A 17,367-nucleotide genomic window follows, 5' to 3' on the forward strand; every position below is an offset into this window, starting at 1 on the left:
TCGTTCGAACCCTACTCACAACAAGCTGAGACTGAGGCAGAGCTGCAGGTTCAACAGGGCCATTGGAAGGCTCTCCTTGGCTCGCCTTGAATTCGAGGTGGTCCGGTCAGTGCTGGCTGTTGACTTTAGTGAAATAACATAATAAATCAATAAGTTTCACTGACATACAAGAAAGCCTAAATAGTATACCTACTTTTAGAAGATGAGCGGGGAAGGCAAAGATGGATGGAACAACACCAAGTCGGATCCTGACAGTTTGACCAGTCCGGTCAAAATGCTCTGGCTTGAAATGTTTACTGCAGAGCATGGTATCGTCATTGGCAGCAAAACCCTGTCTTTTAAAGTGGTAGTTCGGAATTTTGGACATAGGGCCTGATTCCCAAGTCAGCATTGGTATTCTATATCACTGGAGACAGTTTTCAACACATTTCATTCAGTCCTTCTAGTTGCAGAGTTCGCTCGTGCTAGGCTAGCGCACGGCAACGGGCAATGCTAGCCTGCTATTAAAAACAGTCTTACCCACTCCACAGTACACCCGAGGTAAATCAATTATAACGCCAGACTATAGATTTAAATGTCTGTGTTGATAGAATAATGTTAGAAATAAAACTAACCTTGCATCGCATGAATCATCGAGGGACTACTTTCTCAGCAGAAGCGGAATTTTACTATGCGCTGGTTAGGTTTGTAACCGAATCACGACAGAAGAACGTAAACAGAGAAGCGTGGGACAGAAGCGCAATTGAACGACTAGGCAACATGATGGTTCAGTGTGCTTTTTGAAATTGTAGAAATAAACGGTACAGATGGGCACCACAAAGTTTCCACCAATTTCCAGTGCGAGATCCAGAAAGGACTCAACTGTGGCTTGTTGCTGCTGGCTTGGACATCAAAACACCGGCTCGTACATGTACGGTTCGTTGGATACAACAAATTCCTCATAATCGTCTTCAAAAGCAGATGCATCGCTAACTCCTCCAAACGTGGGCATATCTTGTTAATTGAATACGCTTATAGAATTCCTTCATTCACTGTACTCTGCGTTTGTAGCAATGACAGCAGCAGGTAACCTAGGTATCAGTCCGCCGCTGCCGTAGCCTACGTACAGGAATATAAACACTGCTGCTGAGACCCCGCAATTCCCTCAAAATGCAATGCAATGCAAGGTTGGTTTTATTTCTAACATTATTCTATAAACAGACATTTAGATTTATAGTCTGTCGTTATAATTGATTTACCTTGGGTGTACTGTGGAGTGGGTAAGACTGTTTTTAATAGCAGGCTAGCATTGCCCGTTGACGTGCGCTAGCCTAGCACGAGCGAACTCTGCAACTAGAAGGATTGTATGAAATGTGTTGAAAACTGTCTCCAGTGATATAGAACACCAATGCTCACTTCGGAATCAGGCCCTATGTCCAAAATTCCGAACTACCCCTTTAACAACAAAGTATCGATATTTGGAGTTGAACAAATCGATATTTTATCGGCCAGCAAAGTATCGCGATATATTGCCGTATCGATTTTTTTTACCCACCCCTAGACTTCTGGGGAACACTGAGCTAAAATCTGGGTGAACAGCGCATTAAATTGTCTATAGCTCCATTTTGTTTTCCTCATGTTGTTGTTAGCGGGGAGTTGTTAGCGCGTAATTGCTCACGGCGACAATGAAATGTACAAATGTTCAATAACAGAGAAACGGAAGGAGGAAAGGAGCAGAAAAGTAGGGGACATTTTCTTGGTAGTTAAGCTCAATCATAATTATTTCTGCTATTTTCTACTCTCCCTTACTCACTTAACTCTCGAATCTTGCATGCATTATCTTCAATGCAATTTATATTTAGACTATGATGAAATAATCATTTGTTAGCTTTGTTTTTATTTGTGGGCTGAATTTATGAGGAACTTTGTGAGGCAATTATTTAAGAGGGTTACCATAATGGTCTGGTATAGGGGTATGTAGTAGGGTATGTAGGTTGTGCTGTGTCTATCCTACCCCAAGCTTAATCAGATTAAAGCCATAGTTCGACTATGCTCCTCAATCGGACTTCTGCAATTGTCCGAGTATACATTGCGGTGAGAAAATCGTTTCATTGGCCGAAGCATTTCATACCCCGTTGGGATAGACGGCGCTGTGCCCATTTCAACTAGTGGTTATCCAGCCACCGGTAGACCTCTTTTTGTCACTAGCAACAACAAACTCAGGCGGCCACAGCATTCGAGAAAGATGTTTTCAGTAAACAGCTGTCAGTTCCCTTCAGGTCCATGTCATTTCTCCGACACTCCCTTTCTCCTATGTCGCGTTTCAATAGTCAAAGCCAAAGTTCCTTTCCCCCAATTCCTTCTCCACCATGGCCGAGATAACCCCCACTACAAGTTTTTACTTAAAGACAAGCCAAGTATAGGCAATTTCTTCCTCCATCTTCTTCGCCACCTTCTTAAATAAATCTCCATTTCTCATTTTCCGACGGCGACAACAACACGACGTCTCCTTATACTTCTGGCTCACGGGAAAAATCCTCAGAATGCGCAGAACGCATAACCCGATTCCAATCCGATTGTCCGTATACATGCACGCTTAATTCAACTAACAATCGAATAATCTATGGGTTCTAATTAGACTATGAGTAACTCGATTCAATTCGCCTTTAGTCCGACTAAGGTGCATACATTTTAATAATCCAATCATAGTCGGACTAAGCCAATAATTCAACTTTCTTGAGTGTCATGTAAATACACTGACAGTAGCTTCATCCAAACATTAATGGAAATTTTAATTTCATTGAAAGTGATTGTCATTGTTAATCCTATCCTCTTTCAAAAGTATAGATCATTTTGGCTGCTAGTAGGGATGCAAATTATCGAGTAATTCATTAATCGATAGTTGTTTCATCTTATCGATCGATGATCGATTAATTGATAAGCGGCAATTCTTCTGAGAAGCTGAATTTCCTTCTGAATGTGACACATCTCATCTCATCGTCATCCCCTTATCCGGGGTCGGGTCGCGGGGGGAGCAGCTCAAGCAGGGGGCCCCAGACTTCCCTTTCCCGGGCCACATTGACCAGCTCTGACGGGGGGATCCCGAGGCGTTCCCAGGCCAGTGTTAAGAGATATAATCTCTCCAACAAGTCCTGGGTCTTCCCCGAGGTCTCCTCCCCACTGGACGTGCCTGAAACACCTCCCAAGGGAGGCGCCCAGTGGGCATCCTTGCCAGATGCCCGAACCACCTCAGCTGACTCCTTTCTAAGTAAAGGAGCAGCGACACATTTGAATGTGACACATTTAGGTGGTAATTCAACGATGTCGTTTAGTTGTTGTACTTTAAAATACTTCCACATATTGTGCATTTGGCGTCTTTGTCGTCATTAACCAACTTAAAGTGGCTCCATACTGCACTCCGTTTTGCCATCTTCATCGTGTCAGTGTCCCGCTTTTCGTGTGTCTTGTGCTGCTTCGCTTGTGTTCCCGCTTGTGTTCCCGCGTGTGCGTCAAGTACGTCTGGCGTCAAGCGCGCCCTCACGTGGACGGGTGGGGAATTACGGGTTAAAAACGAGATCAATTGCAAGTAATTTATTTTAATCGAGTAATCTCTTATCGACAATTAATCGATAATCGATTGATTGTTTGCATCCCTAGCTGCTAGGGGTCTCTAAATCAAAACAATAACAAAATACGTTGTTGGACGTCAAGAAGTAGTTTGGGATCATGGGAGTTGTTGTCCTCGTAACCCCCATTGCCGGTGAAAATCTATCTGGCAGGACTTTGGCTGATATAATGTTCACAGACGGGTTAATGTATTAAAGTTTTTTTTTTTTTGTAATTTGATTAAAATAGCCACAAATAACCTAACGTTAACTTGCTTACTTACCATTAGATGAGTTGACTACTCAAGCAATGTGTTTTGAGTTCTGGCTTAGGTCTAAATGTGAATTTTATTTTCATAATCCTCAGTCAATGAATGTATTTAATGTTTAGTATGTCAGTCAATGCAACATCTTTGCCATGGTGATTCAAATGGATGCTGTTCTACCTGAAACCACTCAGCTTGCATATTGTTTGAAACAATTGTTGTGTTCAGTGCTATTTTATGCAACTGATCATGTACTGATGATGTTCTTTCAGATAACCTTCTTACATACAATGGCACTGACCTGTGTATTAATGCTTTAAACTAATTTGGGTAACACTTTATAATAACCCTCCATAATAAACCATTTATGAAGCATTTGTTCATAGTTTGTTCATCATTTACAAATTGTTATCCCAACATTTACAAACCTTAGTAACGTATTTGTAAATGAGTAGTAATGTATTTATGAACCTGTTTTCTAATGATCTATAAGAGTTTTTTATAAGGACATTAGTTAGGGATTTATAAATGAGTATTAATGTATTTACAAACATGTATTAATGTATTTACAATCATGTTTCAAATGATTTTCTAATGATCTATAATATCATATATAAGGACATTAGTAAGCTATTTTTAAATGAGTAGGCCTATAGATGTATTTATGAACATGTTTCAAATGATTTTCTAACGATCTAAAAGATCATTTATAAGGACATTAGCAAGCTATTTGTAAACGAGTAGTCATGTTTGTATGAACAATTTTCAAACCATTTTCTAATTATTTATAAGATCATTAATAAGGTATATAATAATGGTCTGCTCACATTTTACAAATGATTAAGCAAGCAGGTTTCAATGAGTTAGTAATGATTCATAATATCCTTTATAAGGCATGTGATGATGGTCTGCTCACCATTTATGGGTCATCATGAATAACCTTTATTTAAAAAAATCCAGTCTGACACCGCTAAAAGTTAGCGGTTTCACAATAACTCTCAAAATGTTGCAGTTTTCGGCTAACGCTTAGCTCAAAACCCTGTAGAAACCCATAGTAGCTAGCTAGTCTCGCTGCTAATACGTAACGTTAGCGTGCCCACAAAGGCAAAATTATGTTTGCCTCTCTGTTGTTATGTGCATTAGGCCTACGTTAACTGCATTACCCCGAATGCAGTAGGCATACTGGCAGTAGACTGTGATATACATGTAAGTCGCCGAGTAAAAGTTATAGTAAATCCCACGATGACCGTGTCAGCCTTTTATTGTAGAGTGCACTACACGGTATAACAGCCTTCAGTCTCTTTCACTGTCGTTTTATTTAAGGTCAGCCATTCTAAATAGGTTTTAAAATACATGAAATACATTCCCTATTTAACGGATAGAGAACAACCAGCATTACTCCGTAGCAAATTATTTTAGATGTCAAGAATGGAATTTAGAATCTAAAGCGTTACCAATTCATCAATGGCAATAACACACAACAAAACAACAAGGAAATACAGTGAAATATTTAATTGTACATTTTAGAAATGTCATACAGGAGCCGACCAAGTACCCCATGTCTGTGCTTTTCCCCCAGCCATTCACTCCACTCAATTACATTGAGGTGCTCAGAGAGCAAACTCTCTGTTCTATTTCCACGTAGCCTCCATATCTGCTCCTTGTAGGTGCGCCATGCCCTCTCTATGTTCTGTGTATGGGCACCAGTACGTGGATCCACGTACCACCTGCTGTGGTTTACCGTGAAGTGGCGGTATCCTAATGCAGGGAGGACACGATAAGCCCGCCACTCATCACTTACGATGGAGGAGCCCTGCCTCACATGACGCGTAATCAATGGTAGAAGGTGTCTTCTGGATCTTGTTTCGACCAGCCGCAGTATTGGCTTACCCTTCTTTCTCCCGTCATTCCTCACACTCAACATACCAAAGACCCACTTCTTCCTCTTCCATCCTCCAGCCATTCTTCCTCTTCCATACTGTTGGATTAATGTAATTTAAAAAAGCAAACAAAATGGATGAGAGCAAAGAACGAAACATAACGCAAATACCCGAATAACTGTGAACTTCATAATTGTAGACCCAACATAATTTTTTTTGTGCTCAAGCAGCCAATTGTACTCCACCTATGTATTAAAATTGGCCAATATTGCCACGGAAAGAGATGCGGCGGAAAGACAAAACACACCTTTCTTTTATGTCGGAAATGGCTCTCATCAATCTGGACGAATTCTCTCCGTCCACCAATGACCTGTCCTCTCCGTCTTCTAAATTTTTCAATCGCTGTCACACAGACCCTCCGCAACTTTTTAGACATTTTAGTGAGGGTAGCAGAGCTCCCTGCTATGTCGTCAGCCATCATATCGATTTGTCTCATGCGTAGTCCCTGTGAAAATCTAAATAAACATAAAGTAAACATTGATTTAAATGTATTTACTGTATATTGTCTGCAATGTGCACCGAATGCAACAATTGTATACAGTCATACCTGTGAATGAACCGCATCCAGTCACAGAGAGAGGTTTTCGAACGGCTGAATATGGACCTGTGCCTGACAGATTTCTGTCTCTTATGCCCTCTGTGCACTGCTCGTTGACATATCCTATTAAAATAGTATAAAACATTGTAAATAGGCATATTTGGATAACAGTAAACCAGGATAGATTTGGGATAGTGCATGAGACATTCAGAAGCATGTTCACTGGTAATGCGCGATGGCTTTATGATAGGACTATGAAGCATGGGGACATGCTTCCCAGAAACAGGGGGGTGGGGGGGAGCCTAATTAATGTACTTTTACTGTAGTCTATACATATTTTATCAATTAGCTTAGGCTGTCAATATGCATCAATAATCCACATTGATATTAACACCTTTTCTTACCAAGTGTAATTGTCTCCTCCCTTGTCTTCTTTCAATTTCATCCTGCGATTGCAGAGATTGCATTTCATTTGTGGCCTTAACAGATGTTTTTTCTGTAGCCATTTGATTAGCTTCAGGCTTCGTTTCTTCGACCTGCGCCTATGAATAAGCTCCAGCAATTTCCTATTCAATCTATTCATCTAGTATTCCAGCACACACACTTATTTGGCACACAGACCAATGTTTCCTCTTGCTAATGCGTAATGGAAGGAAGGAGAAGGTAGAGTTTTGGTACAGTCCCGTCAACGGTGGTTGTTCTTCACCCACAAATGTCTCACCAGGAAACAAAAATAACTAAAGTTGGCTAACCAGCAATAAATTGAAAAGTTGTTCAGGAGAACTTTCCATTTTATTTAGCGCATATTTCCATCACATGAAACAATTAAACATGTAACATGAAATACTTTTATTTAAAACCCATTCATAGTTCCTGCAGTGTTGAGCAGAGGGGGACAGCCAATCAGGTGGGCACTTAGATTCATCACACGAGGGAGTCGGAACACAACTGCCAACTTGTTGCAGACATGAGACGTGCTGATACCCGCTCTCGGTCTAAACGTCCAGCGAACACGCTGAGCTCGGCAAGGAAATACCCCTGCCGCCGGAGACGAATCGGTTGAGGAGGAAGCAGCGGGAACGTCTTCCACCGGTAAGTTGCAAGGCCAAGCTAATGCACATGAGAGCCGCGGTGGTAAGCTAGCTAACCAGCTGTAAGAGCTAGCTAGCTTGCCATTGACAGCTATTGATAGTTAGCATCCACGTGTTCAGCTGTCTCACGCCTGAGTGTCGTTCCGACAGGCATTAATGTACAGATGTACCACCTAGCTAGTAACCTTAGACTATCAAAACGATTTCCCTTCTTGCTTAATGTGCACATGATTAACCTTCATTATTGGAAATGAGCGGTGTGAACATTTTTATTGAAAAGTTGTATTCTTTCCCCCAAACATTAAGCTAGGACCACAGTCGCTCCTAATGCCCAACTGGCTTCAACGAGAATGTACCATGAGCTGCAGATGGCCAGGCAGAAGTTGGACTGGCAGCAGGAGCTGGTTAAAGACTTGACCAAAGAAAGGGACTTCCTGCTGGAACAACTGGCTATGAGTAAGTCAATTTGCCATATTTGACAATACACTTGCTAACTTGAAACCTTTTCGTGCCAGCCCAAACGTGCCCTCATGGTCTAATACCACGTGTTTATAATCTCTTATGCTAACATAAAGTTATCATTGTGTTGCCGTATGCAGTTATGTAACTGCATTGTAATTCTAGTGTTTATAATACACTGAGTGCAGGTGATTGGTATAACAATTATTATTATTATTTCAGTTGTTTGCATAGCAAATCTGCATATTGCATAATAGTGAATTATATATTATGAATTATTAATATGTAATTGCACAATAGTGAATTATATATTATAAATAATGAATAATTACTATGTATATTGTTAAATATTAAGGATATTGGTACAGGTTGCTATTATGTATATTTATTTTCTGTATTCTGTATTTCTTTATTCTACAGAAAGCCAAACTTTAATTAATAATAACTAATGAATTATGATATTTTTAATACGGTAAATAATAAAACAAAAAACAGTAACGGGATGATTTTGAACTCAGAAAACTATCTTCCAAAGACCATCACACTTACTAGTGTGCCACGCACATGCCTATATTTTCCACTAATCATCCTCGGTCATTGTCTGTTTTTAGCAGCAAGAAAAAAGGACAAGGGCAGTCCACCCCAGGCGAAGAAGTGCCAGTCGCAGGGAGCCGACTCAACCGACTCGTCCAAGTCGGGGCCTGATTCTTCCCACTCTTCTTCCGACTCTTCTTCCGACTCTTCCTCCGACTCTTCCTCCTCGGATGAGGGACGGAAGAAGAAGAAGAAGAAGAAGAACAGCAGGGGAAAAGGACGGAAGCAGGGGAAAAGGGCAAAGAACCGGAAGGGGCAAGGTGTTTACCAGCGAGGTAATAAGAATATACAGTGGCGGGGGAAAGTGTACACCCACTTTCAAGTGTATCAAGTTTGATAATTGAATTAGTAGTATATGTATGATGTGCGCTGTACTCATTTTACCTTCTCTCATTTGAAGCTAAAGATCCTGAAGAGGTGGTGGCCCGGTACCGCAAGGTGCTGAAAATCTGCAGGAAGGGAAGAACCATGGGGGCAGCCTTCAAAGCTGTGGGGGTCGACCGCAACACCATTGTTGTAAATGCCCCCATGGCAGAGCTGTGCATTGCTGCCCCAGAGGCGTATGCAGAGCTAAAAGAGAGCGCCCCCAAAAAGGAGAAGCTCTCCAGTTTTGCACAGAGGTGCAAGGATGCCATAGACGTGGACGAAAACATTGTTACCCGAATCAAAGAATATAAAGACTCTGGCAAACTTTTGCCAATTACTAAAAAAAACTAGCTGATCCCCTTATTTAAAGTTATGTTGTTGTTGTTGCTGTTGTGTTAGATATTAGATTATTAGAATCCATGTTTAAAGTGAATTTATTGTCAGTGTGGTTTTTTAAATAAATGTTTTACAATTTCATTTCATTCCCTCGATGCTGTGTTGTGTGTTTTTGCCATTGATATGTTTAACAACCTAACGTTTGAGGTCATTTTTGGAGTTGTTGCTGCAGAAGTGTCTTCTAATGGTATGTCCCTCAGTAACAGGCCATTTGTAAATGCTTATAAAGTATAGACAGTACCAACTTTATATCAACCCATGCAAAACACTTTACTAATGGTAAGTAAATGGTTTCTATAGTATGGTCCTCAGTTACTGGCCATTTGTAAATGCTTATAAAGTATAGACAGTGCCAACTTCATATCAACCCATGCAAAACACTTTACTTATGGTAAGTAAATGGTTTCTATAGTATGTTCCTCAGTTATTGGCCAATTGTAAATGCTTATAAAGTATAGACAGTGTCTACTTTATATCAACCCATGCAAAACACTTTACTAATGATAAGTAAATGCTTTCTAAAAACCTATATTAAGCATAAACTAAGGTGTTACATGTGCTCACATATATTATTTCACTTATGAATTGGACGATAGCTTATGCTTGACAAAGGTTATTCATGATGACCCATAAATGGTGAGCAGACCATCATCACATGCCTTATAAAGGATATTATGAATCATTACTAACTCATTGAAACCTGCTTGCTTAATCATTTGTAAAATGTGAGCAGACCATTATTATATACCTTATTAATGATCTTATAAATAATTAGAAAATGGTTTGAAAAATGTTCATACAAACATGACTACTCGTTTACAAATAGCTTGCTAATGTCCTTATAAATGATCTTTTAGATCGTTAGAAAATCATTTGATGCATGTTTGTAAATACATTAATACTCATTTATAAATCCCTAACTAATGTCCTTATAAAAAACTCTTATAGATCATTAGAAAACAGGTTCATAAATACATTACTACTCATTTACAAATACATTACTAAGGTTTGTAAATGTTGGGATAACAATTTGTAAATGATGAACAAACTATGAACAAATGCTTCATAAATGGTTTATTATGGAGGGTTATTATAAAGTGTTACCCTAATTTGTCTCTAAATACAAAAGGCATAATACAACAATGTTTATGTGTTTTTTAGATGCGTCAAGAGCCTTCGACCGCATTAATCATGGCAAACGGTTTACCAAACGGCAAGAGCGAGGGGTGCCTCCATATTTAATAAGAATTTTGCACGATTAGTACTCGCACCAAACCATGGGAGATGGATGGGGTAAAACAATATCAACCCCATTCCCTGTAACTAATGGGGTCAGGAAAGGTGGAATATTGTCAACTATCCTTTTTAACTTGTATATGGATGGTCTGCCTAGAACTAGAGGAGTGTAAGACTGTATGTATGGTGGGGAATCGGCTCATTTATCATTTGATGTATATGACTAAATCATTATGTCACCTTATAGTGCTGGTTTATAACAACTGCTCAGAGTTTGCACAAAGTATGGTATGCAGAATGACATCAACTTTAATCCCAAAAAGAGCGTCATCATGATGGAAAGAACTAAGGAGGACCAGAAGCTAAAGTTTCCCTCCTTTTACCTGTCTGACAAAGTACTAGATACTGTAACTAAAGTAAAATACGAATGGCATATTATCAGGAATGACTGATAAATTGTATGCCCAGGCAAATATGTTTGCACGCAAATTTCATATGTGCACTGATGATGTCGAAACAGCTCTTTTTCAAGCTTACTGCGCTCCACTTTACACAGCACATCTAGGGTGTAGCCAGAGTAAAGGACAGATGAACAAGATAAAGGTGGCATATAATGACGCTCTTAGAATCCTGTTAAAGTACCAAAGGTGGGAAAGTGCGAGCAAGATGCTTAGGAATTCTATGTTTACATTTATGTGCAGGCCTACTGAGTCTAGGAATGGCATTCTAAGGTATTTGACGGACCCCAACCTAAGTGAGACAAGATATTCATCCAGCCTTTGGAAATATTGGAACCAACATCTGTATCTATTTTAACAGTTGAGCACACATGTGTGCTATGTGTAATTAATTTTTTGTTTGTATAATGTGTTTTATATTTGGACTTCGAGTCTGTCAATAAAGATAATAATAATGTTTCATATCAATATAATTGGTCTCTACTGGATAAATATTTTCACGTTTCCCCAAAAGTTAGGATTAGGGTTCTGACATGCATGTAAGTATTTAGTCAAATCTTTCACTTCCTGAATTTTGGACAGTTTCAATCTGTGTAATCCATCACAGGGAGTCTACTTTCAACCCACTTGCTGAAGTTCAGTGCCATACAAAGTGTGTCAATGATGACTAAATGTTACTCATGTTCATGTTTGGTCATGAAATGTTTTGTTCCCCTTCTGAAGAGTCAAGATGAAACTTGTACCGAACAAATAGGAGTTGCAGTGCTTGCAGGTGTCAACTTTAGTGTTGGTGTCATTAGCAAGCCCACCATTTCATTCGGGGGCCTATGATAACCAAACATGATGTGGCGGGTTCAGATTTTTTTGTGTATAATTTTTTTGCCACCGAAAAAAATAATAAAATAAAGCACTGCATCTATTTATGCAGCATCAGGTGCATTTCCAGAAAACGCTTACAAATTAAATGCATTTAAAGTAATATGCACTTCTGAACCGACAATGTCTTATTCAGCACAGTGTTCATAAGCCCCCGAGACAAAGTGGTGGCAAAGAGATTCTAGTAGCGACACAGTCACTTGTTTTTCAATAATAATAAAAGTCTTCATCAAGATAGCCCAATATAGGCCAGATAAAAGAATAGTAGTTAGTTTGTTTCACTCCTGATGATACAGTGGTGGCCATCACTGTTTTTCTCTGCAGCCCTAAAGTCGGTATCTAGGCTAATGCCGCGTTTCCACTGCAGGGTGCGGAACGGATCGGATCGCAAAGGTGCGGTAGGGAGGGGGCGGTATAGCCCAGCTCAGTTCCGAGGTCGCGTTTCCACTGCCGACAGTACCCTTTGTGGTAGGCCGGATGTCGATCGCTGCGGCAGCTACGTAAACATCGTAAACGACGTCTTCCTCCCCAAGAATGCAGACGAACGTCTCCACCTCCTTGTTCGCCCAAGCAAGCGTTTTACGCGACATGTTAATTGTAAAGAATAATACCTCGAGGCTACTGTTTGTTTTTTTTAACCCCGCGTCACCCGGAAGTGATGATTCTGTCGACCAATCAACGGAGGGCGTGTGTAGCTAGAATTTCCCGGGACCCTTTCGGGCATCTCGTCTCGTTTTCAGTACCCCAACGGAGGAGTCCTGAAAACGAGGCCAAAACTGGCCAAAACGGGTACGGCTAAGTCCGGGTCATGCCCACTTTTGGCGGTGGAAACGCGACCCGATCCGCACCTTTGCGATCCGATCCGTTCCGCACCCTGCAGTGGAAACGCGCCATTAGGTCATGGTTTTCTGGTATTATTTCATGTTCTCCCCCAAATGCATCTCAAAAATATAAAGCTTTTCACCAAAATATACCTAATTCTAGGACAGTGTACAATGCCTATGTATCCAACTACATGTGTATATATTATGATATGCTTTCTTCCTCAATCACTGCAGAATGGAGTCATCCTGTTTAGACTTGGCCCTGGAGGGCGAGCGACTGTGCAAGGCGGGCGACTACAGAACTGGCGTCTCGTTCTTCGAATCTGCCATCCAAGTGGGAACGGAGGACCTGCAGATACTCAGTGCCATTTATAGCCAGCTTGGCAACGCCTACTTTCACCAGCAAGAGTACCCCAAGGCCCTGGAGTACCACAGTCATGACCTAACACTCACCCGGTAGGGCTTTGAATGAGCGAAATGCATTTGAACTCAACTTCCCTTTTTGTTGCACAACAGGTTTTTGTAATCGAATTGTATTTTCTGCAGAACCATCGGTGATGAACTTGGGGAAGCAAAAGCCAGTGGTAATCTGGGGAACACACTCAAGCTTCTGGGCCGGTTTGACGAAGCTGGGGTTTGTTGCCAAAGACATCTCGACATCACCAGGGCCATGTATGACCGGGTATGTCGATGTGGGGAAACGGAATGACTCTTTATCCTCCACAGTTGTGGAGTCCAATAATTTAATATTTGGCTGGGATATGAATATGGATGGATATTCCTTACAATCTGACAGTCCAGTGGCTTAACATATTGGGCTTCTAATTTTCAAAAACAGCATAATCCAACAGAATGATTGAGAGTACCTATGAGTTGTTTATGATATTCCTCAATGATTTACCTGCTCTGTTCTTCCGTGTAGTGGTCAAATATCAATTGTTGCTGCTTTGTAGATTGCATTGGCAGTAATTTTATGATTTAAAATGTTTGAAAATGATGGATTTGTAAATAAGATAAATCTGGCATGTGTGCCACATAGGTTGGGCAGGCCCGTGCTCTGTATAATTTCGGGAACGTTTACCACGCCAAGGGGAAAAGCATTTGCTGGATTAGAGCAGAGCCGGGAGAGTTCCCTGAGGATGCCAGGACAGCCCTGAAGAAGGCCACACAGTTTTATGAGTAAGTGGCCAGAAACGTTACTGCTGCTACACTTTCTTCCAGACATACTGTATTAATCAGAGGCTCTGATCAGGTTCACATTCCAGGGAGGATTTTTTTATTTTGAACAAGTTTTCATGGCTGTGACAAGTGATTCTAGCGCACAGCCCGGATTATATGAAATCTGTTCTTTGGCCCAGATTTGTTGCCATTTTCATGTGTAGAGGCGCATATCTGATCTCTGAAAATGCTGTCCAAAATGAACTGTCAGAGATATTTGGATCTGAGCTTCAAGTCTGTTTAATTGCAAAAAAAATTAATGGCGTCGAGCAGAACGAACATGGCAGAAATAGAATATGATTTTAATAATTATGTTTTAATAAGGGTTTTGTTACCTGGGAATGTGTCCTTTATATATCTACATTGGGAGCAGTTCCTTTTCCATTGGGAGCCTATTGCTGCACCGCCATGTTTCTGCAGCAGCCGAGAATGGACAAACTGATAAGGGAGAACACGTTTTTATCAATCAACTATCAATTCAAGTGCAACTACTCCGCTGCTTAGCTCTAATACAAGATTTTAAATTTTGCTTTTTGGTCTTAAGAGTAATATGAAGAAGGGGGCTTAATAGTAAAATTGTACGAGAAGCTTAACCCTCTCTCAGGCGTGTCCATCAACAACAACGGATGCCCAGACAGGTGGGTATCACTGTTGCAGAATCAATGCTTTTTCCTTTTCATGGCCAAAGTTGTTAAATTGGTCAAATTATCACAAAGAAAATAGTTGGTTTTAACATTGAGCAAGGTTTTGAATAAATTTATCGACAGGACAAGTGCTATTTAGCCGGTGATAGATCACACAGGCGCTATTGTGGGGGACGGATCCCTATGCAAGGAAATACCTTGCTACCTTTCCTGTTCATGTTTACTAAAAAACCAACACATTAGAAGTATACTTATAACTAGAAATTGCATTTCCAGCAGAAATGCTGTAGTACAAAGTGTGGGGGGGGGGGGGGGATTTGAATGGAGTTCAAAAGTCTAAATGGAGCAAACAATGTAAATTTGCACACCAGTAAAAAAAATGTAAATGTTTGGAAGCAAATAAAATTGACAGCTGAATGAAAAACGCAAAGCATTGCTAAAAATGCAAAAATGTAAAAGGTATTGAACTGAAGGATCTGAAATAGCCTAAATTGTGTGTACTCACCTTATGCTAATTTTTACAGCCTAAAATTATAAAAAAATGTCAAATTTGGCGGGAAAATTTCCCATCTGCCAACGCTGTCTGAACGTCGTAAAAAGTAGTCCAATTGAGTGAGAAAAACTGCCCATCTGGCAACACTGCCTGCAAGTCCTCACGCTGTAACCTGAGGGTAAATCAATGAGATATGAGACTGTAACAGGTCAGAGAGCGCGCGGAGACCACAGTTCGTCGTCACTCACTGGGAGCTTGTTTATTTCATACAAAGGTAAAACAGAACAGAGGCTTGAAACTATAACTCAACAGTGCGGGAGAGTCCTCTCGTTCAGCGCTCCGCAATCTGTGATCTCTTCTGGGGACCGCGTTGGATCTCTCCCTCTCTCTGCTCCCTCTCTCTGCTCCCGGTTTTTTCTACTACAAACAAAGCAGGCACATAAATACACACTCCCTGATTGGCCCAATCCCCCCAGCTGATCTGGTGCACTCCCAACCTGCTCATACTCCCCCTGCAGGCCAGACGCCGCACGTCCCCCCACACACCCTCACCGCCCGACACAGGCCGGGGGCACATCCGGCCGCCAACTCACTCCCCCTCCCCCCGGAACGGCAGACGAAGTCCGCCACGGCCATCTGCGCCCCAGGCCTGTGCACGACCCGGAAGTTGAAGGGCTGCAGCGCGAGGTACCACCGGGTAATCCTCCCGTTGACATCCTTCATGCGGTGGAGCCACTGGAGGGGGGCGTGGTCGGAATAGAGGGTAAACGTGCGACCCAGCAGGTAGTAACGAAGGGCGCCGACCGCCCATCGGATGGCGGTCGGCGCCAAAATCTAAGTTAGGAGCATACAGGACCGACTTCCCACAGAGGGCTTTTTCTCAAATGACCTGACATGGCTCCGACCACTGGAATGTATCTGGGGCCCTCTTACGGGTGAGATCGGTCAAGGGGCTGGCCAGGTCCAAGAAGTGCGGCACAAACTGACGGTAGTACCCTGCCAGCCCCAAGAACCGCCTCACCTCCTTCTTGGTCCTGGGCAGAGGGGAGGCGGCGACCGCCGCGGTCTTAGCGACCCCCCAGGTGGTACCCCAGATACTGGATCTCCCTCCGCCCGATCACGCACTTCCTCGGGTTGGCCGTGAGCCCTGCCCGTCTCAGCGACTGAAGGACGGCCGCCACCTGCCGCATATGCTGCCCCCATATCTCACCATAGATGACGATGTCGTCGATGTAGGCAGCAGCATACGCGGCGTGGGGCCGTAACACATGGTCCATCAGCCACTGAAACGTGGCCGGGGCCCCAAACAACCCGAACAGAAGTACCTTGAATTGGTATAGACCAAGCGGAGTGGAGAAGGCCGTTTTTTCCCGGGCTGCTGGAGACAGTGGAATCTGCCAGTAACCCTTCGTGCAGTCCAGATTCGTGTAATAGGTGGCCATGCCAAGCCGGTCCACGAGCTCGTCGATCCAAGGCATTGGGTAGGCGTCGAACTTCGACACCGCGTTCACCCTACGGTAGTCCACACAGAACCGGGCCGACCCGTCCGGCTTCCCCACAAGCACGACAGGACTACACCAGTCATTGTGAGACTACTTGACCACACCCAACTCTAACATGGTTGCTAATTCGCGCCGTACCACGTCTTGTTTGTGGACGGGCAGCCTGTAGGGGCGTGTCCGCACTGTTAACCCGGGCTGCGTCTCGATGTCATGAGTAATTAACGGGGTGCGACCGGGCAGAGGCGAAAAGACGTTGGCGAACTGGAGTTGCAGGCTGGCCACGTCCACCGCCTGACTCACAGAAAGGTCTTCATCTCGACGGACCGGAGGGGTGGGACCTGGAGCAGGGACTTCCGGTCTGAACTCCTCTCTCTCTGGTAGCGTCGATGCAAACGCGAGAGGGGCCGCATCGTTCCACCTCTTAAGGAGGTTGATGTGGTAGACCTGCTTGTTTTCACCCCTGTCCGACCACGCTACCTCGTAATCCACGTCTCCGACTCGCCGCGTGACCACAAAGGACCCTTGCCACATCGCGAGTAATTTGGTGCTAGAGGTGGGCAACAGTACAAGGACATTATCCCCCGGGGTCAGATCGTGTAACCTAGTCCCTCTGTCATACAGGCGTCTCTGACACTCCTGGGCTCGGTGCAAGTGTTCACGTGACAACACCCCTAGTGAGTGAAGCTTTGCACGCTTCACTCCATGACGTACTGGATTTCGTTTTTGCTGTCACTGGACCCCTCCCAGTTTTCTTTAATGAGGTCCAGGACGCCCCTGGGCTTGCGCCCATAGAGTAACTAAAATGGGGAAAACCCTGTGGAAGCCTGAGGCACTTCCCTCACTGCAAACAGAGGGTCTAGCCATTGATGCCAATTTCGAACA

General features: G+C 42.7%; 2 protein-coding genes across 5 annotated transcripts in view; both read left to right on the top strand.

The window, feature by feature from the left end:
• The window catches only part of LOC132468974 (G-protein-signaling modulator 2-like), a 59,618-nt gene that overhangs the window by 11,703 nt on the left and 30,548 nt on the right, over positions 1-17,367 (top strand). Inside the window, exons 1-4 of one of the 3 annotated variants that reach the window (XM_060066860.1) lie at positions 12,441-12,715; positions 12,863-13,084; positions 13,175-13,310; positions 13,668-13,807. In XM_060066860.1, the coding sequence (XP_059922843.1) occupies positions 12,864-13,084; positions 13,175-13,310; positions 13,668-13,807 (497 nt within the window). In that variant the 5' untranslated portion in view covers positions 12,441-12,715; position 12,863. Of the gene's footprint in view, positions 1-12,440; positions 12,716-12,744; positions 13,085-13,174; positions 13,311-13,667; positions 13,808-17,367 lie in introns of those variants that run through there. The other 2 variants (XM_060066859.1, XM_060066861.1) reach the window with 2 other exon arrangements.
• Positions 6,639-9,220, top strand: LOC132468605 (coiled-coil domain-containing protein 106-like). Of its 2 annotated transcripts, XM_060066331.1 has the most exons (4): positions 6,639-7,420; positions 7,726-7,875; positions 8,490-8,747; positions 8,873-9,220. In XM_060066331.1, the coding sequence occupies exons 2-4, from the start codon at positions 7,770-7,772 to the stop codon at positions 9,187-9,189; spliced, it is 681 nt and encodes a 226-aa protein (XP_059922314.1). In that variant the 5' UTR covers positions 6,639-7,420; positions 7,726-7,769; the 3' UTR covers positions 9,190-9,220. The 2 variants fall into 2 exon arrangements, with proteins under 2 accessions (XP_059922314.1, XP_059922313.1); XM_060066330.1 differs by lacking the exons at positions 6,639-7,420; positions 7,726-7,875 and having other exon boundaries at positions 8,206-8,747.

This window comes from Gadus macrocephalus, chromosome 12, assembly GCF_031168955.1.
Source record: "Gadus macrocephalus chromosome 12, ASM3116895v1".
Classification (NCBI taxonomy): Eukaryota; Metazoa; Chordata; class Actinopteri; order Gadiformes; family Gadidae; genus Gadus; species Gadus macrocephalus.

Coding starts and splice junctions, on each gene's coding strand:
- LOC132468605 (XM_060066330.1), top strand. CDS start 8,327: ATGAATTATGATATTTTTAATACGGTAAATAATAAAACAAAAAACAGT. Junction 8,748..8,872: donor GCAAGGTGTTTACCAGCGAG/GTAATAAGAATA, acceptor TCTCATTTGAAG/CTAAAGATCCTGAAGAGGTG.